Genomic DNA, 26,989 nt, shown 5'->3' on the forward strand with positions numbered 1-26,989 from the left:
TATGAGTACAGATATTATGCATGCTTTATTGACAAAATGACAGGAATTTGTAATAATGGAAAAAACAGTACGGTGGAAACCCTAACAAACACATGGAAAGCACTATTAAGTAATGACACCTTAGCAAATTAGCAAGGCGTATGACTACTTTGAGCACCAACGCAAAATACACGTCTGTTTGCCATGCTGTCCACGAGAGAGTTATGAGTTTCACGAGTATGCTGTCCCATTCTTCCCTTAGGGTAGTTTTCATGTCCTGAAGAATCAAAGGTGGTGGATTCCACTGCGCAATTCGTCGTTCAAGACCATTTCAGCCATGCTCGATGAGATTAAAATCAGGAGAATACGGAGGCCAGTCCATGTGGTAGATATTCTCACGCTGCAGGGTCTCTTCAACTTGGGCAGTTCTGTGTGGATGAGCGTTTGTCATCCATGAACACGAACTCTGGGCTCACTGCATCACGAAAAGGCCAAATATATCCTGTCAGGATCTCATTACAATACCGTTCCCCGGTTATGGACCCGCCTGCAAAAATGTGCAGTGGTTTTTGTCCCTTTTCATTATGTCCGCACATACTATAACATCAGTGCCATCATACCTGTCCCATTCATGGATGTTCGGTGAGTGGTAACGTGTTTCTCATTCTCGCTACAGCAACTGATGGTCAGAATCATTGGACACACAGAACTGTGACTCATCTGATAACATAACATTTCCCAGTTCCCCTCGCCTCAATAACGATGTACCATACACGACTGTAATCTGGCACGCCGGTGGGTGGAGGATATTGGAATACACTTAATGGGCTTTTGCGCATACAGCACGACACTATTGAGTCTTCGTGAAATTATTCGAGGGGACACGAGAACACCTGGCGTCTCAGCAAACTCGCCAACAATTTACGCAGGAGTGGTATGTCTATTCTTCTGGCCAATTGGCCAAGGTAACAATCCTGTTGAGTTGTTTACTTCTACCACGATCTCCACTATGCAAGTCACAGTAGCTTTCTTCAGTCGGAAAATAACGCTTTGCACTACTCCTAACACATTTACACTCTTAACACTTTGACCTGCATCAAGACGAACAAAAGTTTTTCCACGATCATAATCACTGAGATGAACCCTTTGGACCATTTTCTAACAGACCAATTACCTTGCAATACAGTATTGTACTCACAATGGTGGCTATCTGCTTGACTGTGTCTCTTGGATGCAACCTTCTGACTCAGTTTGGTATTTGTTCTTGAGAAGGAACCTCATATAGCCCGGTTGCCACTCCTCTTCGATGCAATGGCTCACTAGTGCTCTCTACTAATATATTTATGCCACTGCATAGCCACGAAGCCGTGTCCCAAAACTTATTACTGAAAATGTGTTTCATTCCTAGCAATTGTCAACCAGTGTAAATATAATTACACTTCTTGACATTAAATTCAGGTCTATTTTTTATCGACCAATATACAATAGATCAATATCTTGTTGAAGATATAGGCTAATTTTTTTTGTTTTTGTTTGTTTGTTTGTTTTTCTTGTTTTTTTTCTTTTTTTTTACTTCGATAAATAATTTAATGTCATCAGCGTACATTAGACAGTTAGCACATTTAATCTTATTAAATACATCATTAATACACAAATATAAAAAGGAGAGGTCTTAGGTTGGATCCTTGAGGTACTTCGGTATTACATCTATACTCGAAGGACTTGAATTATTACTATATTATATATTGCTTTCAATATGCACGGTATGGGCGAAAAGCTTTATATATTGTGAATATAATCCAAACTTATCAACTTTATCTATTAATATAATAAGATCAATTTTATCAAATGTTTTGGAAAAATCAAAATAGACTGAATGGACAGATGAATGCCTAAGGAGAACAGTATATATATATATATGCACTGAACGTAATTTATTACATTTGTCATTGTAGACCTGCCAGGGTAAAACCTACGTTGAAACTCTGAAATATATGGTTTGACTTTCTTTAGAATTCGATCAAACAACATTTGTTTACGTATTTTTTCTGGTGCACATAACATTGCTATGGGTCGATAATTTTCAATTATTTTCTTATCTCCAGATTCCAAGACAGAAGATACTCGAGTTGGTTTTCATAATGTAGGGAAACAATCAGTTTTTATAATCAAATTAAAGATAGTGCATAATGGATTCATAAATAGTTCTGACTGACATTTTAACAAGTATTGATTCATATATAAATACGCACCGTAATATCCCGATGAACTATTTGCGATGAATGAATGTAGCAAACTCCACTCAAAATTCTGATGAATATGTTGATGCTTTCTATCATACCATTCATTTTATGAATTCGAGTTTCCCAAGCAGACTTATTTCTTTCATCTATCCAGCTCTTCAACGTTTTCTCGCACAGCTGCATTTGAATGTACAGAATATAACCTTCTTTCTGTAAGTATAATTAAATAATAAAAAAGCAAGGAATATACCGTGATTTAAAGTTTTCTAAATCTATTATTATTATTATTATTATTATTATTATTATTATTATTATTATTAAGGTTTGATCGTAACAAAATTGTTATATGACATACAATGTGGGGCAGAGAGAATGGTGATTTCTAAAATGGCTAAAACTCTCCACTAGGTGGAATAATAAATGGTGTAGTAGAACCGTAGGTTCTTGAAGGATTTAAAGAAAGTACGTAGGATCTTTTCGCGGCAAATCCCAGATAGAGAAAGCCGTATTTATTGTTAAAAAAATAAAAGTATTAATTACAAGATTCACTAATCCAAGATTTCATAGAATAAAATAATGATATATATATATATTGAAAAATTATATCTTGAAGTGATGTTTTGAAGTATGTTAAGATTTAGAGTTTCCAAAAGACTTCAGGACGAAGAGTTAAATTTCTAGTTGAATTAATCGAAAGAATTAAGACTAAGCAGCCAGCCAGTAAGAACCGTAGTTCTTAAAATATAAGTATATGCTCTGGGTGGATGAGAAAAAGAGTCTTCTTCGGATGAATTCTCGCGGTAGTTACGCGTCTATGATTTTAACACTGAATAATCTATCTGTGAATTTTCACAGTTTATATATTTAACATTAATCTTGTTGTTCTCGCCTTTGGTGTTAAGAGATTTCAAAAAGGAAACATTTAATCTCTCATGTGAGTGTCTTATCATTGAACTTCAAAACATCACGTACACATAGTCATAGTCATCCATTTGTTCATACATTAATAATACTTCTGGAACCAAGTATTGACTTTGAGTACATAAGATAGTTAACAGAACAGAAACACAAAACCTTGAAGCTGACAAATTATCGATGTTAACTCAAGAAGTCATGATCATGTGCCTTAAGTAAACAAAAACGGCAACTAGAGAATTATCTACAAAAAGCAAACACAACGTGGATAGCTGAAAGATTATCTATAGCAGTTTAGTTCGAAGTCAACCTCAAGCAATGATTTCATCTTTAAGTCTTATCAGTTTAAAACCAAAAGTTCATTCTTTTAGAATAACTTAAATGAAAAGAAAAATATACTTGCAATTATATCAGAAACTAAAATATACAATATTAAAAGAAAAAAAAATAAAAATATACTCCTGGTACAGCCATATATTACACTTCCCCCCTTATCGAAAACAAAATTTTATATCGTAAAATTTTGTTTTAAGTTACTCTCTGCTTATCTAATTTTGTTTCTAGGACTTGGTACTTTTCTGTTCGTGAGAGGAATTTCTTCTGATTCAGTTACCTCCAATGAATTTGCTATTTTACTCATTATAACCACCTTATCAGCAACATCGTCTCGTTGTTGAATCTTATTTACAATAGTGGGCTTAAAACATATCTGTCTGCAACATGCATCATCTTTGTACCATTTGTAAAATAACTTCAAACATCCGCATCTTTTACAGCAACAACAAATTACAATAATAATAACTATTGCAGCACAGACATACGCAATAATAGATAAATTTGATACAGTATTAGTATGATTAAGTTTCCATTCTTCTTCAGATATTTGCTGTTGAATTTCATCAACCTTGTGACTTGCATATTTCAAGTCTTGGACAGTATTAATTACATGTTTCAAAGGTAAATCTATGGTTATATCTGAAAATGGAACTTTCTCACCCAATACTTCACAACAATCTAAAGAGAGGTTAAATTGAGGAATTACATCTTTGTGGGAAACATTAAGTGACAGAATACTTTGGGATTGGATTAAAGTACGAATACCATATGCTTTACAACCATTGTCTAAGTGAATTTTGCCAGATCCTTTCAAATTCACATCATAAGGTTCTTGTGATTTACAAACAATAGTTAGTTTTTCATTTTCTGGAGCGATATACAACCAATTATTATTACCTATAGGATCTAGCATTAGTTCTGTTAACTGTACAATTCTTTGATTGCAATCATTAGGTATATTTCGAACATATTGAAGCAGTTTAGCTTCACAATCTTCATGCAAATGTGTCGAAAGAATAGGGAAGTTTTGTTTACAAATAAACCAATCATCTCTTAAAATTTTACATTTTTGAAACTCTATTTCACTTATTTTAAAATAGTGTTGTTTCGTGCTATCCATAAGTAACATTTCCTTTTCTGGCTGAATAAAAATGTATTTATCAGTTTCGTCTACTTTAAACGGAAATGGCATTACCTTATAAGTGAAATATTTCATATTTTCCGTGAGGGGTAATCGAATGACATAACCTAATATACCATCATTAATAAAGACATCTAAAGAAAGAAGTTTCAAAAGTAAATACCCATATGAAACGCTAAGGGGAATGGGTAATGATACACCATTATTTAAGTCAACTTGACTAATTTTAAAATGTTGAAGTATCTGAAATGGGGTTATTATGTGTGGTTGTAATATTCCATGTTGAGCATTTAGGATAGCTCGTAGGACTATATCATACTGTGCTTTCAGATCTCTACACAATTGATCTAATTTTTGAATGTGATCATTTAAGGCTACCTTTAGTTTTAAATTTAGAAATTCTTTATTTAACTGAGAAGCACGTTTATTCAGCTCATTCTTTAATAGTTCTATATTTTTACTTAATAACTCTTCATTATTTTCTACAGCATATAAAGTATTATTAATTGAATGTAATGTCGATTTGACCACTACCATTTGTTCTTTGCTCAGCTTCAGAAAATCTTTCTGATCAGTTACTAATTTATTAATCTGCTGTGTGTAATAATCAGCATCATGACTATCCAAAGTCCCAAATAGTACCTTTGAAATTTCACCTACAAAATTGAATATTCCTCGTTTATTTCTATGAGAGTCACTTGTGACTTTTGTAGTTTGATCTATGATTTTACGTAACTCTTGAATTCCTTGTAGCTTTTGAAGAATTTGATTCCCATTTATGTTATCACAACTTGTTTTGTTGGCTTGTACCATATTTAAATTACATATGTGTTTTGTGACAGAAAAATACTTATTAATTACATTATAATTAAAATCTAACATAGACAGATTCACAAACACAACCAGTCGCCATTCTACATTGTATATTTGTGTGAAACCCAAATTATTATAATATAGTCCAGGTGAATCATGGAATTTTTCCACTTCAACGCCAAGGAAAGCAAATCCCAACGGGAGAGAAATAGCCAAAAGCAGAAAGAGTAAACGAACCATACCTGAAAGAGGTATGTTATGATATTAGAATTTCTCAATAGTATAGTTTTAGTCTATTCGCATGCACAGTTGTTACCTTTCCTCCTCTTTTAATCTGACAATTTACACCTTTTGTGTTAATGACTGTATAGGGACCTACCCAATAAGAAGTTAGTTTCTTCGAACGTCCACGACGTACGGATTCATCAAAAAGTAAAACTTCATCACCAGGTTTGAAAAGAAATTCATTGCTATCTTGATCATAATATTCTTTGTTCTTTTCCTTGGATATCTGCAACTTTAATTTGGCTAGTTGATGAATTTCTTGCAGTTTCTGCTTTAACTCTTTGACATAGTCGTCGTAGTTATGCAGAGGTTCAAGGGGTTTCTTTTGGAGAATGCCTGGAATATTAGCTTTCTTACCAAACAACAACTCATGAGGTTGAAAATTTGTACTTGTGTGAGGAGTTGTGTTATATACAAAAAGAGCATAAGGAATATAGGTGTCCCAATCTCTTTGGTTTTCAGACACAAAATGTCGTAAAAATTCTTTCAGTGAACGATGAAAACGTTCTAGACTACCGTTTGATTGTGGGTGATAGCTAGAGGTATTTATCTTTTCAATTTGCAAAATTTTACATACTCTTTTCATGATATCTGACATGAAATTACTCCCTTGGTCTGTAAGAATTATCTGTGGAATACCGTATTTTAAAACTATATTTTCTACGAAAGCTCTGGCTATTGTATCAGCATCTTGTTGTGGTAGAGGGACTGCAAATGTATATTTCGAAAGTTCTTCTTGGACTGTTAACAAATACTTGTTACCTTTGTCTGTTGTTGTTAGGGGCCCTACAACGTCTAAACATACCTTTTCTAAAGTGGTACTAGGTGTAGTTGTAATTTCGAGAGGCATTTTTACTTTAGAGCAAATTTTGTTTCGTTGACAACTGTCACAGACCCGAATGAATTGTTCTATGTCTTCTCTTAACTTTGGCCAAAGAGATATTTCTAAATCATTTAATTTCATGTATTCTTTTACTTTTTCGTACGTACGACAAACACCTTGATGGCCTCCTATTGCAATTTCGTGAAATTCTTTTAATATGTGTCTTTTGGTATCTTCGTCTAAAAGGTTTCTATCTGTTACATCTGCTTCTAATGCATACATTCTACTTAGAGCATCTGCATTTGTATTCCTTTTTCCTTGTTTGTACACGATTTCATAATCTAGCTCTTCTAATTGAATTCTCCATCTAATTAATCTAGAGGTGGGATCCTTTACCGAAAAAACCCAAGTAAGTGGTTTACAATCCGTGACAAATGTTACTTTTCTGCCTAGAATGTAAGGTTTGTAAATTTTGGAAGCCCAAATAATCGCAAGTAATTCCTTTTCAGTTGCACTGTACCGAGTTTCCGCTTGATTCAATTTTCTACTTGAGTAAGCAATAGGTTTATCTTTTCCTATTTCACCTTGACTTAAAATAGCTCCAATGGCGTTGAGGCTAGCATCTGTGGTTACTATGAACGGTTTTGAAAAATCTGGGTATTCTAAAACAGGAGCTTGAGTTAGTTTTTCTTTCAAAGTTTCAAAAGCAAGTTGGTGATTAGCAGACCATTGAAATTCTGCGTCTTGTTTCAGGAGAGAGGTTAAAGAATATGCGATTTTGGCGTAATCTGGAATATGTCTTCTATAGTATCCTGTCAAGCCTAAAAATCCTTTTACTTGTTTCTTATCCTTGGGGACTGGAAATTCCATGACTTTTGAGATAAGCCGGGGATCTGGCTTTACTCCGTCAGCTGTAATGACATGGCCTAAATAAACTACTTCTGGTCTAAAGAATTCTGATTTGTCTGGTTGTAATTGCAAATTATTTTCTCTAAATCTTTGAAAAATCTCTCGGAGTTGTTTTTCATGTTTTTCTAGCGTGTCAGAATATATTACGCAATCATCCAAAAAAATGAAACATGAAGTACCTTGTAATCCTGATAGAACTGTATTCATCAAATATTGAAATGACGATGGCGCGTTTTTTAGCCCAAAAGGCATTCTAAGATAATGAAAATGACCTTTGTCTGTTGAAAAGGCAGTTTTCGGTCTGTCTTCTTCCTTAACTAACACCTGATTATAACCAGACGCAAGGTCTAAAGTGCTGAAGTGTTTGGCTTTTCCTAAACGGTCCAAAATGTCTACAATGTTTGGGAGCGGAAAACAATACCCAATAGTCAGATTATTTAAATTTCGAAAATCAATTACCACACGATATTTCTTTTTCCCGGAAGCATCCATCTTTTTTGGAATAACTAACATGGGAGAATTGAAAGGACTCGTAGAAGGGGTAATGATTTCATTTTCTAACATTTGTTCTACTTGTTTGTTGACCTCTTCGCGATAAATTTCTGGCAATCGGTAATTCTTTTGGTTTACGATACTACCTTGAAATTCTGGTTTGAAAGGAATAGAGTGTTCAATAGCTGCTGTTGCAGTAAGTTTATCTCCAGGGAGATAAAATATATCATTATAGTCTATACAGAGCTGCCAAATTATTTCTTTCTCTTTTGAATCTAAATGTTCTAGTCTGACAAGAGATTTTAGTAGTTCTAATCTTTCACTAATACTACTATTGTTACTATTGTTTTTATCCTGTTTTATGTGAGCAACTAAAGTTTCGTCGACTTCCACAAATTCTTCTAATTCGACTGGAGCAACTTCAATAACCTTTTCTTCGTCATTTATATTCATTACACAACTAATGCATTTATTATCTTTGGCTACAGTGAGGCTCTCCGCAAGAAAAATCCCTTCTCCTAAGGATTGTTTTGAAACTATCCCTACGCCATTATTCTTTGCTGGAATTTCAACTAATAGTTGACAGCGACCTGGAATAGTATATTTCGTACTACTTGTTTCAAATGATATGATGCATTCGTGTTTCTCTAAGAAATCTCTACCTATTATTCCTGAATAAGAGCTAGGTAATAATTTATCTACTACATGGAACAAAGCCGGAATAGATTTCTTATCAATTTCTAAATTCAAAGTTAAGGAACCACATGAATATAAAGGGGAACCTGATATACCCTTGATTTTCGTAACTTTACTATGATCAATTTTATTCACTAATTCAGGAGACAGAATGTCTTTATGAATGCATGTAATGTCTGATCCCGTATCTATCAAAAAATGTTTAGTACTTGGTCCTAATTCTTTTATTTGTACTTCAAGACTACCTGGAGGTTTTTCTTTACAGCCCTTTTTCAGAGGAGGAAAGTAAACAGACTGCTGATTTACTCCCGTCGACCGTTTCCCGCATTCATTTTGATACACTTATTTTGATTCATACTTTTCTCTGTACCTTGTCCCTGTCTTCCTTCAGAAAGACACTTCGACCCACAGCTGTGGCCGGAACAACAATACTCGTACTTACTAGTAGAGTCTTCATGCATCTCCTGTGCATGGCAACACATATGGGATCCCTCTAAACTTTGGCTAGCACTATACCGCACATTTTTGTTTTGTGTGCCTTTACTATGTTTTAGTCTACAATTGGCCTCAATGTGCCCAGGCTTCTTGCAAAAATAACAAGAAATGTTTTTCTTAAATTTCCTACTACCTTGTGATTGTGAGTTCTTCCCTTTCTCAGTTCTATCCTTATTAGACAATTGGTTAGATTCCTGTTCCAAACAAATTTCTACAGCCCCACCAAAATTTAAAGTGTCACTGTCTTTACTGCGAGCTATCATTTGAATTTTGTCGTCTGAAAGACCTTGTATGAAGGATGCTTTAGCTAAATGCTGAATTAGCTCTACCGCTCCTGGAACATGGTTTTCGTGTAATATTCTTACCGCTGCTTCTTTTAACTGACTCTGCAGGGAATCGATGCGTGAACCCCAATCTGCGATACTCTCGGTTTTGTTCTGCCTGGCACTAAACAATGAACAAGCGTAAAAATCGATAGTTCTCCTAATCGAATAATTTTCTTGTAAGACTTCTTTTACTTCGGCCCAAGTTCCAGTGGCACTTCTAACTAACAACTTTGACTTTGCGTCACCAATAATACGTGCTTTCACAAATTTCAATAACTTACTATGTTGGGACGGTTGAACTAGAGAAAAAGCTGCATCGCAGTTATCTATAAACTCAGGAAGAGCACGTTTGTCTCCATTGAATGGGTTATGTATTAACTTTAAAGCTTCCGAAATGGAACAATAATCTGTTTCAGAATCGGCGTTACTGTTTGTTTGCGAATGTGCCATGTTTTACAGAAGTTTATGTAGTTATCAATTTACCTTACTAATCCTACAGACAAAAGTATTATTTAGCTTAAGATAACCTTATAATCCTTTCGGACACTCCCTTCTATCGAAGAACGTACAAAAGCGCGTGTACTGAAGTGGGTTTCCTTCTTCGTAAAGAACGCGTATTAATATTCTTTTGTCCTACTCTTAATAACTTGTATTTCTGGCCACGGAAAAACAGTTATTCACACTTGAATTCTTCCAACTGAATCTCACAAGAAACCTAAGAAATTGTTTTGTACTCACTGTTTGTTGTGGAGCTGTAAGTCCTGGGTAGATTGCCGCTAAGCGTGCTGAAACAGATGCTGGTCTCCGCTGAGAGATGAAATCTAGTTGTCCTGGGTACCCTTTCTTAGTTCTCTCCGCTGCAAAACCGGGGTCTTGATTGTCTTCTTGTATACTGGCAACAAACTGTCACATGGGGTGTTCACAAAATGTCTCTGTTTGGCAGGATTCGGTTCTTGCTGTCCCTCAGGTTGCGCCTGCAACCTGGCACTCCTTAGTAAGGAAATTGAAACTTCACACTTCGATATATTGTTAAAATGTTGGCTGCTATTTTTCTTCGTCCTGGCTTACATAGCCACCCAGATGCATATATATAATGAAAACCCGTAGTTTTCTTTTTCTTTTGAAGAAAGACTCAATTTCAATATAAAAATTGCAGAGACTGAGATTTACTGCTCTCAGTTCCGCCCAAAATTTTTGAAGTTTCCTGGTATAATGGGTTAGTTTGAGATCGAACTCAAACGGCTCCGCGAATCCCACCGCTGCCACCAATTTATCTGTAGTAGAACCGTAGGTTCTTGAAGGATTTAAAGAAAGTACGTAGGATCTTTTCGCGGCAAATCCCAGATAGAGAAAGCCGTATTTATTGTTAAAAAAATAAAAGTATTAATTACAAGATTCACTAATCCAAGATTTCATAGAATAAAATAATGATATATATATATATTGAAAAATTATATCTTGAAGTGATGTTTTGAAGTATGTTAAGATTTAGAGTTTCCAAAAGACTTCAGGACGAAGAGTTAAATTTCTAGTTGAATTAATCGAAAGAATTAAGACTAAGCAGCCAGCCAGTAAGAACCGTAGTTCTTAAAATATAAGTATATGCTCTGGGTGGATGAGAAAAAGAGTCTTCTTCGGATGAATTCTCGCGGTAGTTACGCGTCTATGATTTTAACACTGAATAATCTATCTGTGAATTTTCACAGTTTATATATTTAACATTAATCTTGTTGTTCTCGCCTTTGGTGTTAAGAGATTTCAAAAAGGAAACATTTAATCTCTCATGTGAGTGTCTTATCATTGAACTTCAAAACATCACGTACACATAGTCATAGTCATCCATTTGTTCATACATTAATAATACTTCTGGAACCAAGTATTGACTTTGAGTACATAAGATAGTTAACAGAACAGAAACACAAAACCTTGAAGCTGACAAATTATCGATGTTAACTCAAGAAGTCATGATCATGTGCCTTAAGTAAACAAAAACGGCAACTAGAGAATTATCTACAAAAAGCAAACACAACGTGGATAGCTGAAAGATTATCTATAGCAGTTTAGTTCGAAGTCAACCTCAAGCAATGATTTCATCTTTAAGTCTTATCAGTTTAAAACCAAAAGTTCATTCTTTTAGAATAACTTAAATGAAAAGAAAAATATACTTGCAATTATATCAGAAACTAAAATATACAATATTAAAAGGAAAAAAAAATAAAAATATACTCCTGGTACAGCCATATATTACAATGGAAGGTGTTATTAGGCTTGTGAAGTCTTACCATTTTACTGTCGTTTTACTTTAGTTTCTGTAATTTAATTTTCTTTTTATGTTAAGCTATGGACGATAGAACACCTTGTCTCTCCCAGTAAGAGTTTCGTCAAGAATAACGAGTTACCAATGCAGTTCAGCGTGAAATTCACTGCCATTTTAACATACACAGAAACCATTCTGTTCCCACTCGTAACACCATACTACGTTAGGTTATGCAAGGTACACTAATGAATGAAAAAACTGCTAGGTTCTACACGGACGGCACGTAACCCCGAAAATGTGGAAAATCAGACAAGCCGTGCTTCAGTCCGTGTCGATCCGATCGAAAGCGTGCGACTCAGCATTTATTCTGTCAGGCATATTTTGCATTTGGCCAAAACTTATAAGAGAGATGTTTCTTCTCTTCATGAGGCTGAGACAACAGCTCGCAGAAACAGAACAGTTTAAAAGAAATGCCATTAAATCCCATTCAAAATACATGCAGTATCTTCATGAAAACTAATTTCAAAGTTTAAAAGGGCTAGAAGCTTACTCCTTAACAACAGTCATATCATTTAGAGAATTACAAGTATGTGAAGTCGCATAACTATGGTAGTTTTGTAAATCACGCTTAGCTGCAATGAACAGAACAGAAACAGGTTGAGCCCATCTTTAGACTCTGCATATTTTAATCGAAAATTAACAAAAAATTTAGGTGAAACTATTAGAAAGTCAAAAAAAGAAAGAGATAAAAGGTTATTCTTGAAACAGGATTGCGTATGACTTATTTGCGTATCCAAATAATACGAAATTATGAGATAAAAAGAAATTTTCTCATCCATTTTATGTCTTGAGGGAACCAGAACATTGAATTCTAGCTGGATCTGATATCTTAGTGAAAGTATAAATACATTTTGTTTTTAAAAATGATCATCACACATTATTGTAAATATTATAATTATCACAATGAAGATTCTCTCTACCAGAACCAAGGAATCGAAGAACAGGATATGTGAAATAAGAACGAGTAAGTTTCAATTCTTCCGAACAGGTAGGACAAAATTCTAGTAATAATTTCGCTAGAACCAGTCTATTCAGTGAAGCATGGCGACTTGAAGAAGTCGAGAGAAGAAAAAAAAATTGTAAATTACATCAGAAAATCGTACTCCCAAGACAATTTGAAATCAAAGTAACGCAAATAAGCATATTTTTTTCTATTGGTGGCAAAGAAGAACTATAGTTCTATAGCAGAAAACTTGGTGCAAGTATTAAGGCTATTATCTTATCTTTAGGCTTTCTTTCTCTTGACTGTGGTAGTTCAATAAGTTTCTTGAAAATGGAATAATAATAATAATAATAATAATAATAATAATAATAATAATAAAGTAGAAAGATCATGTATGCATTTTTAAGGATTCTTTACCATTAAGGCCAGCGCACGAACAATGGAACAAACGTCACCGAGTAAATTGTGCAATTTAAAAGATTAAACTTATTTTGCACTCACTAAGGAAAGTACGTAAATGCGCCATTCTTTCAGTCAACTGGGCATAAACCGAAGGGTTACAATAATTACTGAGAATGATTTTATCAATAGCTCGATATTCCACTGACAATCCCAACTTTACTCAATCTCACGTCTGTTCCGCTGACCCTCTGAAAGCTACAATTGTCCTTAGCCAAAGGATCTACTTTCTCTAAAAATAGCGCTTTGAAGAAAATTCACTTTATGGGCATAAAGTGAGACAACGTATACATGTACAACACTTCTTTGAACCCATCACAGTAGGTTGTGATTGTTTTTTTTATGAAAGAGGACTGCTACTTTCATCGTTCCTCAAGGTCACTGCACACCATGGAAGGCAAGTCATACGCTTTTGACACTACAACGAAGGAGGAAAGAGAATTACCTCATGAGCGTTTTGTCTTAAAAGTGACGAAGGAACAAATAGAAAAAATGTTACTTAAAGTTAACACTGATAGCAGGAGAGACTTGGAAAGATTTTAGCAAAGGATAATAAGATATTTTCAGTAGTAGAAAATGGATCGATCTGGGCCATATGAGAACAGCATAGAACAACTCAGGAGCCCCTGGGAAATTGAGCACCTTACATCGTGAACCCACGGTCTTTTACGACCTCCATTTTAGGGGTGAATTTGTTCCCTTTTACGAGCACTTTTTAGGGGGTGTTCGTTCCCTTTTATGACCACTTTTTAAGGGGTGAACTCGTTCCCTTTTATGAGCATATTTTCCAACCCCTATGTTAATTACGAACACATAGATAACACATAAGGCTACGTAACACACAGCAGAGCAGATAACACATAAGAGTACGTAACACAACAAGGATGTACTCGTTCTCTTTTATGAGCATATTTTTCAACCCCTATTTTAATTACGAAACATAGCAAGGGTGTACTCGTTTCCTTTCACGACCTCCATTTTAAGGGTATACTCATTTCCTTTTATGAGCATATTTTCAACCCCTATTTTAACATAGCAGAACATCAGACTACGTAACATAACGAACATACAGCAGAGCAGATAACACATAAGACTCGTTCTCTTTTATGAGCACATTTTAAGGGTGAACTCGTTTCCTTTTATGAGCATATATTCCTACCCCTATTTTAACATAGCAGAACATAACGAACATAACAGAACTAGTAAAAGAGTATGACTTATTTTTCAACCCTTATTTTAACATAGCAGATAATACATAAGACTACGTACTTTTTCCACCTCTTATTTTACCACAGCAGAGAATACATGGAGACTACGAACACATAGTAGAGCAGATAATCTTTTAGAGGTGGACTCGTATGATCACTTTTCCACCCCTGTTTTTACCATGGCAGATAATACATAAGACTACGTAACATAGCAGGGGTGTACTCGTTTCAACCCTATTTTAACATAGACAATGAGCACATTATAGCAAAGATTACTGAACCGTCCACCCACGGTCTACAGGTAGTCATTTTAAGGGGTGTATTCATTTTCCCACCCTTATTTGAACATAGCAAATTCATTCCACCCCTAATTGAACATAGTCCATTTTAAGGGTGTATTCATTCTCTTTTATGAGCATCGTTTCCAACCCCTAATCAAACACAGCAACAAACTAGAGAATAATGGGGATGTACTTGTTCCCTTTTTTAACCCCTATTTCCCACAGAGGCTACGAACATAGGATATTACATAGCAAAGAATTCTTTTTACCTGGGTCTTATAGTTTATGTGGGATACGCCCTTTGTATGACACTTAAAACCCAATTACTCGTAAACGAAGCAACATATTGAGGTGGTGTTTCCACATTTAGTAATAGTTCACCAACTACCACAAGTTCCAAAAATAATGACCATCGAGGTCAAAGGTCAAAATACTTAAAACCTAATAACTCGAAAACGGATCCACGTATTGAGCTGCTGTTTCCAAATCGAGTAATAGGTCATCAACTACTACAAGTTTCAAAAATAATGACCATCGAGGTCAAAGGTCAAAATACTTAAAACCTAATAACTCGAAAACCGAGCCACATATTGAGATGGTGTTTCCACATTTAGTAATTGGTCATGAACTACTACAAGTTCCAGAAAATAGTAGCCATCGAGGTCAAAGGTTAAAATACTTAAAATCTAATAACTCGAAAACAAAGCAACGTATTGAGATGGTGTTTTCACATTTAGTAATAGTTCACAAACTACCACAAGTTCCAAAAATAATGACCATCGAGGTCAAAGGTCAAAATACTTAAAACCTATTAACTCGAAAACGGATCCACGTATTGAGCTGCTGTTTCCAAATCGAGTAATAGGTCATCAACTACTACAAGTTTCAAAAATAATGACCATCGAGGTCAAAGGTCAAAATACTTAAAACCTAATAACTCGAAAACCGAGCCACATATTGAGATGGTGTTTCCACATTTAGTAATTGGTCATGAACTACTACAAGTTCCAGAAAATAGTAGCCATCGAGGTCAAAGGTTAAAATACTTAAAACCTAATAACTCGAAAACAAAGCAACGTATTGAGATGGTGTTTCCACATTTAGTAATAGTTCACAAACTACCACAAGTTCCAAAAATAATGACCATCGAGGTCAAAGGTCAAAATACTTAAAACCTAATAACTCGGAAACGAAGCAACGTATTGAGGTGCTGTTTCCAAATCTAGTAATAGGTCATCAACTAGTACATGTTAAAAAAAGTACTGACCATCGAGGTCAAAAATCAATCTCTTAAATGGAGCAACGTATTGAGGTGTTGTTTCCAAATCTAGTAATAGGTCATCAACTACTACAAGTTTCAAAAAATGATGGTCATCGAGGTCAAAGGTCAATCTCGTAAATGAAACCACATATTGAGATAACGTTTCCTCATTTAGTAAATTTGTGTGATCTATTCAATTTTGTACAAAGCAGAAAAAAAGTGAAGAAGGAATAAATTTGAGTGGCTTATTTACTTTTGTATTAATGAGAGAGAAATCAAAGGAACACAATTTTAGAATTTCTGTACAATTTCTGTAGCGCAGAATTTCTGTACCTTTTTGGGCTATTCAAATGGATTAACAAGAAAGAAAGCAAAGATATGCCATATTAACTAGCTGAGAATTATATGTCATCTTGTATTATTTAAACAAAACGAAGAAAGCGAACATGGACCATTTTACTCAAATTTGGATGGAGTATTTATCTTTGTATGAACCAGAAAAAAAATGAAGAAGGTTCAATATTTCTGTACAATTTTGTACTACCCAAATAAACGAAATTTTATTTTTGTACCAATCACAAGAAAATCAAAGAAGGGTCATTTTATACCTTTTTGTGCTATTCAAATAATAGAGGGAACAAATTTCAGTGGTTTATTTTATTTTTGTACCAATCAGAAGAAAAGCAAAGATGTCATTTTAACTATTTAAACAAACGAAAAGATAAATTTGAATGACCTATTCAATTTTGTACCAACGAGAAATGCCATTTTGTACTAATCAAATAAACAAAAAAAACGAAGAAGGATCATTTTAACTAACTCAGACTTTTATACCATTTTGTACTACTCCAATAAACGAAGGAATACCAACCAGAAAAAAAGAAGTGAAGATTAGGTGGATTATTTTCTTTTGTACCAACTAGAAAAGAGAAGAGCCACTTCAACTATCTCATTAGATACTGTTTAAACAAACGAAAATTGACCATTATGTAACTTTTGAACTACTGAAATGTTCTACTTTTGTGTCAATCAGAAAAAAGCGAAAAAAGACCATTTTAACAAGCTGAAAATTTATATACATTTTGTACTAATCAAATATACGAATGAAAAAATTTAAGTGACCTATTCAATTTTGTACCAATGAGAAATGTCATTTTAACTGGCTCAGAATTTTACTATTCAAATATGCAATGGAGTATTTAGTTTTATACCACCGAGAAAAGCAAAGAAATTGTACCATTTTGGAGTATTCAAATAAACAAAGAACTTATAATTTGTGTCAACTCTAAAAAGGGTCATTTTGTATTATTTCAACAAACAAAAGGAAAAAGCAAAAAGGACCATTTTAAACTAGTCTAGTACACGAAGGCATAAATATGAGTGAGACCAGAGAAAAAACCGAAGAATTCCCATTGTAACTAGTTCAATATTTCTGTACAATTTTGTAGTACCCAAATAAACGAAAGAAGGGCCATTAAAAAAACTGAGGATAACTTGAGTAGTCTAAGTTTTTGTACTCATTCGAAGAAAAGCAAAGAAGAACCATTTTAAGTAGCTCAGCTTTTTTATACCTAATGTTCTAACCATTTATAACAGGCTTAGATTTTTATACCTTTTTGAAATATTTGCAAACAAAAAAGCAAGGAAATACCATTTTAAATAGCTCAGAATTTCTTGACCATGTTGTACTATTTAAAGAAGCGAAGGGATAAATTCATTTTTTTCACCAACGACAAATGCCAGTTTAACTAACTCAGCATTTTATACCATTTTGAAATTTTTAATAAACAAAGGAATATACTTGTACTAACCAGAAAAAAAGCAAAAAAAGAACTTTTGTACCACTCCAATTAACGAAATAATAAATTTAGGCGTTCTACGTTTTATACCCACGAGAAAAAAATTAACATCCATTTTATTTAAATAAACAAAAGAATAAATTGGTACTAACTAGAAAAAGTGAAAAAGAACCATTTTAACTGACTCAGAAGTTCTATACCATTTTGTACTATTTACGAAGGGATAACTTTTGAATGAGCATTTTAATTAACTCAGAATTTTATAATATTCAAATAAACGAAGAAATAAATTCGGATGGAGTATTTAGTTTTGTACCAAGCGAAGGCGAAGAAGGTCTATTTTAACTAACTCAGCATTTTATACCTTTTTGTGCTATTCAAATAATCAAGGGAATAAATTTGAGTAGTCTATTTTATTTTTGTACCAAACCGAAAAAAGCAAGGAAATACCATTTTAACTAGCTCAGCATGTTATAACTTTTTGCGCTACCCATTTGAGTAGTGTACCCAATTTCTTGACCATGTTGTATTTTTTAAACAAACAAAGGAATAAATTTGTGACCTATTCACTTTTGTAGCAATGAAAGAACTAACATTTTGTACTAACTCAAACAAACGAAAGAATAAATTTGAATGGCTTAAGCAAAGAAGGTTAATTTATACCCTTTTGTGCTATTAAATTTGAGTGACCTATTGAAGAATGAATAAATTTTGTTTGCAATTAAAAAAGCGGAGAAGGTCTACTTTCTGTACCTACCAGAGAAAAACAAAGAAAGACCATATTGTGCTACTCAAACAAACGAAGGAATAAATTTGTGTGACCTATTCACTTTTGTAGCAATCAGAAAAAGCCCCTTTTAGTTTTATACCAACCACGAAGGTCCATTATAACAAGCTCGGTATTTTTATCCTTGTGGTGCTACATTTTATATTTTTGTGTCATCCAGATCAGTTTATTTATTTCTTTTAAAGAAAACGATACATTACTCTCACTGACAATTCAGCTCAAACAAACGAAAGAATAAATTTGAGTGGCTTAAGCAAAGAAGGTTAATTTATACCCTTTTGTGCTATTAAATCTTAGTGACCTATTGAAGAATGAATAAATTTTCTTTGCAATTAAAAAAGCGGAGAAGGTCTACTTTCTGTACCAACAAGAGAAAAGCAAAGAAAGACAATATTCTGCTACTCAAACAAACGAAGAAATAAATGTGACCTATTCACTTTTGTAGCAATCAGAAAAAGCCCCTTTTAGTTTTATACCAACCACGAAGGTCCATTATAACAAGCTCGGTATTTTTATCCTTGTCGTGCTACATTTTATATTTTTGTGTCATCCAGATCAGTTTATTTATTTCTTTTAAAGAAAACGATACATTACTCTCACTGACAATTCAGTTGCCAGAGTCCAATGTTTGTAATATTACAATACTACAAATTGATCTATTTATAAAATAATATAGTTAACTTTAGCTCTAATGTGTTCTTCTATTCATACACAATCAAATGCATATGCTACAGTGCCTCAGTGTTCATTTACAGAATTAAATAATTGTTTATCTTTCTCTAAAAACATTTCTACTATTTTGTTGATATAATAATCACACTCTGTAAGGTATTCATATACAGATTAATTTTTTTTCCAAAGTATAAGTGTTCTTAATATTACAACCTTTAAAATACTTCTTTAAATAAAGTTTATAGATTTTCTCTCTCATTTCACGTTTAATTAAAATCGTCCACACCTTTTGTAATAATTTGTAATCATACTGCAGCAAACAGTTGTGATCTTTTTCATTTTCGTTATGTTCAGAACATGCTTCACATAATAATACTGAATTTGGTGTATAATCATTAAATAATTGTATAACACATGTATCACTAATACTTTCACTAGTACACTCGCACTCATTAGCTTCCAGTTCAAAACAGGTAATATTTGTAACACTGTCATCATCACTTTCCGGGAGTATTTCATCATTATATCTATTATACCGTCTAAAATAATACACTTCTTCTATTTCTTGTGTTGGATATATGATTCTCACTTTATCACATAATTCATCTGGCAAATCGGGGTCAGACGGCTGGATTAACAGTATAGGTTTCTCGTTTTCACGCTGAATTTCTTTTTCTCTAGGTGAAACATAAACAATCTCCGTGCTAGTCATTTTTCTGCTCTTCAGCAAAAACAAATCAAATAATTTTATATATCTACAATACAATCATTCTATGCATTCTCCGTGTTTAATAATATGTTTTCAAGGCAATACAAAACATCATGATGTATGTTCTATTATTTTCCAATAAAATACATAAATGCAAAAATATATATTTGTCTTTTTGAACTTAGACGAGGAAGGAAAGTCTAAAAAATGATTGAATCGTTGAGCAATAGGCAGTATACTAGCAATATTAGCAATACGCATTCGTAACATTGCTTAAATATCTTCAGCACTCTTTATAGATGGTGTTCAACATGGATCTTTAAAAAACTTTTCTTCTCCTTGATGAGCTGATTCTTCTGCTGTGATTCAAAATGACCAAGCATGCTGTTTCTTCTTTTTTCTTTAGTACGTCTTAGTCTCTTAATAACCTCAATTGCTATGAAGTATGTTCTACTGAATTAAGTTATAATTGAATTATGATGCAACTCCGGTTTGTTAAATCTCACGTTCAAATATTTTATGAACCTTACTTAGTAACGTGAGAGTAAATTTAAATTGTTCTCTGGATGACACAAAAATATAAAATGTAGCACCACAAGGATAAAAATACCGAGCTTGTTATAATGGACCTTCGTGGTTGGTATAAAACTAAAAGGGGCTTTTTCTGATTGCTACAAAAGTGAATAGGTCACACAAATTTATTCCTTCGTTTGTCTGAGTAGCACAATATGGTCTTTCTTTGTTTTTCTCTGGTAGGTACAGAAAGTAGACCTTCTCCGCTTTTTTAATTGCAAACAAAATTTATTCATTCTTCAATAGGTCACTCAAACTTAATAGCACAAAAGGGTATAAATTAACCTTCTTTGCTTAAGCCATTCAAATTTATTCTTTCGTTTGTTTGAGTTAGTTAAAGAATGGACAAAACTAAATAGGCCACCCAAATTTGATTAGTACAAAATGTTAGTTCTTTCATTGCTACAAAAGTGAATAGGTCACACAAATTTATTCCTTTGTTTGTTTAAAAAGTACAACATGGTCAAGAAATTGGGTACACTACTCAAATGGGTAGCACAAAAAGTTATAACATGCTGAGCTAGTTAAAATGGTATTTCCTTGCTTTTTTCGGTTTGGTACAAAAATAAAATAGACTACTCAAATTTATTCCCTTGATTATTTGAATAGCACAAAAAGGTATAAAATGCTCAGTTAGTAAAAATAGACCTTCTTCGCCTTCGCTTGGTACAAAACTAAATACTCCATCCGAATTTATTTCTTCGTTTATTTGAATATTATAAAATTCTGAGTTAATTAAAATGCTCATTCAAAAGTTATCCCTTCGTAAATAGTACAAAATGGTATAGAACTTCTGAGGTGTCATACAAAGGGCGTATCCCACATAAACTATAAGACGCAGGTAAAAATAAATATGATATTCGTAATCAGCATGTCCGAAAACCCCCATATGCCGAGTTTCATCCAAATCGGTTAAAATTGTCATAGAAAGGGCGTATCCCACATAAACTATAAGACCCAGGTAAAAAGAATTCTTTGCTATGTAATATCCTATGTTCGCAGCCTCTGTGGTAAATAGGGGTTAAAAAAGGGAACAAGTACATCCCCATTATTCTCTAGTTTGTTGCTGTGTTTGATTAGGGGTTGGAAACGATGCTCATAAAAGAGAATGAATACACCCTTAAAATGGACTATGTTCAATTAGGAGTGGAATGAATTTGCTATGTTCAAATAAGGGTGGGAAAATGAATACACCCCTTAAAATGACTACCTGTAGACCGTGGGTGGACGGTTCAGTAATCTTTGCTATAATGTGCTCATTGTCTATGTTAAAATAGGGTTGGAACGAGTACACCCCTGCTATGTTACGTAGTCTTATGTATTATCTGCCATGGTAAAAACAGGGGTGGAAAAGTGATCATACGAGTCCACCTCTAAAAGATTATCTGCTCTACTATGTGTTCGTAGTCTCCATGTATTCTCTGCTGTGGTAAAATAAGAGGTGGAAAAAGTACGTAGTCTTATGTATTATCTGCTATGTTAAAATAAGGGTTGAAAAATAAGTCATACTCTTTTACTAGTTCTGTTATGTTCGTTATGTTCTGCTATGTTAAAACAGGGGTAGGAATATATGCTCATAAAAGGAAACGAGTTCACCCTTAAAATGTGCTCATAAAAGAGAACGAGTCTTATGTGTTATCTGCTCTGCTGTATGTTCGTTATGTTACGTAGTCTGATGTTCTGCTATGTTAAAATAGGGGTTGAAAATATGCTCATAAAAGGAAATGAGTATACCCTTAAAATGGAGGTCGTGAAAGGAAACGAGTACACCCTTGTTATGTTTCGTAATTAAAATAGGAGTTGAAAAATATGCTCATAAAAGAGAACGAGTACACCCTTGTTGTGTTACGTACTCTTATGTGTTATCTGCTCTGCTGTGTGTTACGTAGCCTTATGTGTTATCTATGTGTTCGTAATTAACATAGGGGTTGGAAAATATGCTCATAAAAGGGAACGAGTTCACCCCTTAAAAAGAGGTCATAAAAGGGAACGAATACACCCCCTAAAAAGTGCTCATAAAAGGGAACAAATTCACCCCTAAAATGGAGGTCGTAAAAAACCGTGGGTTCACGGTGTAAGGTGCTCAATTTCCCAGGGGCTCCTGAGTTGTTCTATGCTGTTCTCATATGGCCCAGATCGATCCATTTTCTACTACTATTTTCTTTCATGTAAGTCCGGCCTCACACATTTAGTTACACATCATATTATAATTACTGCAGGATGTTTTCGATCAAATGAAAAGAAATAACTTAATTGCTCAGGCAAATTTTCTTTACTTACCAGGCCAATTTCATATGAAGGAAAGACGGCTCCAACAAAATTATTTTAGACAGTAGGAAGATAAATTCAATGACATAAAAGCAGACCTATTGTCCACCAAACCTGATGCAAGCACTATCATATTTAAGCAACAAAAGCTTTATCTTTCGTATTTTCCCTTCACTTATGGTCAGATCGAAATAGATTTTTAAAAAAGCTAACTTACATTGCATTTTTAACCCACAGGGAAATAAAGAACTTCCTATGTACACTCATGTCCAAAATGATTGTCGCATATCTATAACTGTCTTCTTGTGAGAATATAATTTGATAATGATTTTGTACGGTACTTTTAATACTGATACTATGTGTATAATCGGGAAATGTATATCTGTGGTAAATTTCATAGGAAAAGAATTATAAATACAAAAATTAGAATGAGTAAAACAAAATGTTGCTAAATAAACAAGAAAGTTTTATTTTCGTTTTATTGTTTTTAACTGCTCTTTTGACATGAAATTTGCCACGTATATGACTGCCGATTATACAGATTCTAACATTATAAGGAATACCGGGCAAATTGGTTATCAAATTATATTCCTACAACAACGTATTTAGAGACATGCGACAATAATTTTGGACATGAGTATATTTTAACCACACTCATGCTTCGAGAGATGTGTTACACTAAGTATTATGCTATTTGATTACGTGTTCACTTGGAATGAAACACTAGATAAATTGCTTGTTAGAAGAAAGGCTTAAAAGAATGCAAAGCGAGGCTTTTACAGTAGGTTGTTGGCTTTATCAGACCATTTTTGACGGGTACTCACCTTAAGAGATACCGCGCCTTCATCGATCATGTTCTATTGGACACCCCGCATTGTGGACTATTACATGGCATCGCAGTTTCCATTCAAGCAAGCTCAGGCGCAGGACAGATATGAAAATTCTCCCATTCCTCCCACAAGCTTTCCATAGACCCCTCTGGGTGCGCGGGCGATGTTGAAGAGGTCGTTTCAGCAGTCCAAATGCGCAAAGATTCATTGGACGGGCATCTGAGCTTTTCACAGGAATGTCTTCAAACAGTTAACACAAATTCCTAATTCCTCTGCAATTTCCTGATAAAATCGTAAAGATGTTCGCTGGTGCTATGACTCGAAGCCCTGTCCATATGGATCATTACCTGCTTCGCGTTCATTTTATACAATTGTGGGATGTCTTTCCGATAGATAGGTGTCAGAATGGATTCTTGGAAATATCGAAGTTTTGTCCACTTACCATATTATCAACTTACTCTCATATTTGAATCCCGTAACAACCATAAAGTCACGAGAGAAACTCCCTGCACTGACGAACAACGTTGCTGCGACCTTTGCTGTCAATGTTACGATATGTGATCGCCTGAATTTGACCACCAGCAGTGAGATGGGCAAATGATTCATTCATTGTGACAACTTTCTTCCATTTGGAACCCGCCACGTACTTTTTTCGTTTCCTGCAGTTCGTCTCACGTTCGGTAAGCGACGCGATAGCAGGTGTACACGGGCCTTCTGCACTAGAGGTCGGCACGGGCCGGAATTTTTAGCCCGGGCCCGGCCCGGCCCGGCCCGTGAATTTATGTAAGGCCTGACCCGAGTCCGAAATATGTTTTAGCATTTAGGCCCGAGCCCGGCCCGAGTGCGTGTGACAATCCAATGAGCCCGAAATAAGCCCGAATTACAGAAACTTAATTAGCGTAAAATTGTATTTTTATTTACAGCACTTAGAGGTTTAATTTTGCAGTTGTGCTTTAAAAGTTCTCCAGATAGAATGGTCCAATAAATATCGTTGTACGGTATGTTTACAAAATTGGACCCGAAAAATATGGTTGTATATTTAAATATTTACGGCTCGGGCCCGAAGTGGTATATGCTTTGTACAACAATTGCCACATTCAGATAAGGATAAACATGAGAAATACTGCCATTGGTTTCAGGAGTTCATCGTTACAAATCCTGAAATACTGCCCATCACATAGTTTAAAGATGGAGCATGGTTCCATTTGTGGAATTATTTCAATTTACAGAACATGCGCATACGGACTGTTGAAAATCTACATATTATTGAAGAACAGTCTATGTATCCATCGAAAGTCTAAGGTTGATTTGTATTATCGGCACACAGGATAGTGAACCCAACCTTCTAGAAAACTGTGGCACTACTCGAGTGCCAATGCAATTTCATAAGAGTATGTTGAGTAACTCTTTAAAATGTTGGATGATATAGAGCAATTCTAATGTTGGTTTCAAGGTCGCAAATATGAAAGTGTACTTCAAAGTTTATGAAAATAATTTTGAGTTGTAAATTGAGGACATTCAGCAGCAAGATGAACAAGTTTACCATTTGCTATAAGCTTTACGGACCTCCCAAATACTTATCACATGATGTGCGAAAGTTGGTTAAGTTCATTTTAAGTTTAACGTTCCTTTCAGCAGCAAGACATGTGAGACGAGACCTACTGATTAACGTGGAATCCGAACCACAATGAGAAAATTGGATGTTCGCATCAATCATGTTAGAATAAATAAATGTGTTCGTTCATATGAATCATCCTTTATACTTACAATAATAATTCTACATATTTCGATCTTCCTTTCCAATTTCTATGATTGCAATACTAACCTGGAACACAATGGAATTGTCATCATCATCTGTATATACAGTATTGGATGTAGAATCTTCCCTATAATAGGAAAAGTATAGAACAACTATTTAATCGAATAAATCTCAAAAATGAAAATTCACCTTATTTTAAGCAGCATTAATTGATAACCATCTACTAAAATTGCGTGGGAAATTTATTAAATTAGAAAAATTAGTAAGGAGAAGAGGAGGTGTTCTTTGGACACAAATAGAGATATTTATACAGAAAAATTCTTCTTTGTAATACATCTTGGCTTTGTGTATATAAGAAGCTCTTTGTGTGTGATAAAGATACTGATACATTACCGAAACTGTCGAATAACTGTGTATATTTTATAAGAGCTGTGTATAGCCTTGTCAGTTTTCATTACATTTACACCTGTAATAATAATAATAATAATAATAATAATAATAATAATAATAATAATAATAATAATAATAATAATAATAATAATAAATAAATAAATAAAAAATATTTCGACATTTGTTAGGCAGATTAGTTTAATTCAAATATAGCAAAAAATCCAACAATAATTTCAACGTTTTGGAGATGGTACAACACGACTACAAGGTAAAACAAGTTAAAAATACGCCGTGTCAATATATGCCCAATAAGTTTGTGATACTCAAAGAAAATAACTTACCACCTCTATCGTGGAAATTGGGAGTCATTAAGGAAGTGCATACATTACCTGACGGTTTGGTTCGTGTTCTTTCTGTTAAAATTTTCAATGGCTTATGTAAATGTATTAAAGAACTTTGTATTCTACTCAACAATGTTCTACTCAAAATAAACTGGAGAAACTTGTAGTAAGCCAAGGCAGATGATTAATTCAAGACGATAAAGGAGAAGATTGAACGCAATAATCCCAGACTTTCGAAGAACAAATACGTGTGATAACAACAAATTCCACTAATTCTAACTCCTATTTTCAAATTCCACTGATTCCTTCTCTTGAACAATCTTTGATTTTCTCTCTTTGAACAATTACAATATTTATCTTATACTAAATCCTAAGGTAACACTGAAGTACTTATCAAACCAATATTACAGAAATAAATAAATAAAAAAATATTTTTATAAAATAAGGAGCAACGGAAACGAAACATCAAAACGAAGCTTACTTTAGTGTTACATCAGATGTATCGATTCCAGTGAGCGTATCCTCACCACTTAAGAATGTATTAGTACATTCGGTCTCCGTGAGAGGTTCTAACCAAGCACATTTATAGGATACTATGTTCGGGTGATTTAGCTCACTCAGCTGAGCAAATGTCCTCACTTCTCTCAAACTCTTCTCATAACTGCGGCATCTATAACGAAAAAATAAGATTTTACTATCAATATTTACTAAGCATAATAAATTATATTGTTTATATAAAACACTATTAGTCATAATTTTCAATGACGAGATGGTGGGAAACAGGTTGAGAAAATTGTGAAACACTCTTAACAATATTCTTGTATGAAAATACTCTCAAATGTAAACTTTTTTTTTTTTTTTTTTTTTTTACTCAGAAGAAAAACGAAAATTTGTGGACCATGCATTATATGTAACATTATAAGTACTTTAATCTTAACG

The 26,989-nt window shown here is 34.0% G+C and overlaps 2 protein-coding genes across 6 annotated transcripts in view; both read right to left on the bottom strand.

The window, feature by feature from the left end:
• LOC145662718 (eukaryotic translation initiation factor 2-alpha kinase 1-like) overlaps positions 1 to 26,989 on the bottom strand; it is a 242,736-nt gene that overhangs the window by 117,061 nt on the left and 98,686 nt on the right. For 4 of the 5 annotated variants that reach the window (XM_081728576.1, XM_081728573.1, XM_081728574.1 and 1 more), the window contains 3 exons: positions 26,532 to 26,720; positions 25,386 to 25,446; positions 2,232 to 2,432 (listed from right to left, as the gene is read on the bottom strand). In XM_081728576.1, coding sequence (XP_081584702.1) covers positions 2,232 to 2,432; positions 25,386 to 25,446; positions 26,532 to 26,720 — 451 coding nt within the window. The remainder of the gene's footprint in view (positions 1 to 2,231; positions 2,433 to 25,385; positions 25,447 to 26,531; positions 26,721 to 26,989) is intronic. The other variant, XM_081728575.1, reaches the window with a different exon arrangement.
• Positions 3,553 to 5,667, bottom strand: LOC145662716 (uncharacterized). Its single transcript, XM_081728572.1, has one exon. The coding sequence runs from the start codon at positions 5,665 to 5,667 to the stop codon at positions 3,682 to 3,684; it is 1,986 nt and encodes a 661-aa protein (XP_081584698.1). The 3' UTR covers positions 3,553 to 3,681.

This window comes from Thermobia domestica, chromosome 10 (genome assembly GCF_964235325.1).
Source record: "Thermobia domestica chromosome 10, izTheDome1.hap1.1, whole genome shotgun sequence".
Lineage (NCBI taxonomy): Eukaryota > Metazoa > Arthropoda > Insecta > Zygentoma > Lepismatidae > Thermobia > Thermobia domestica.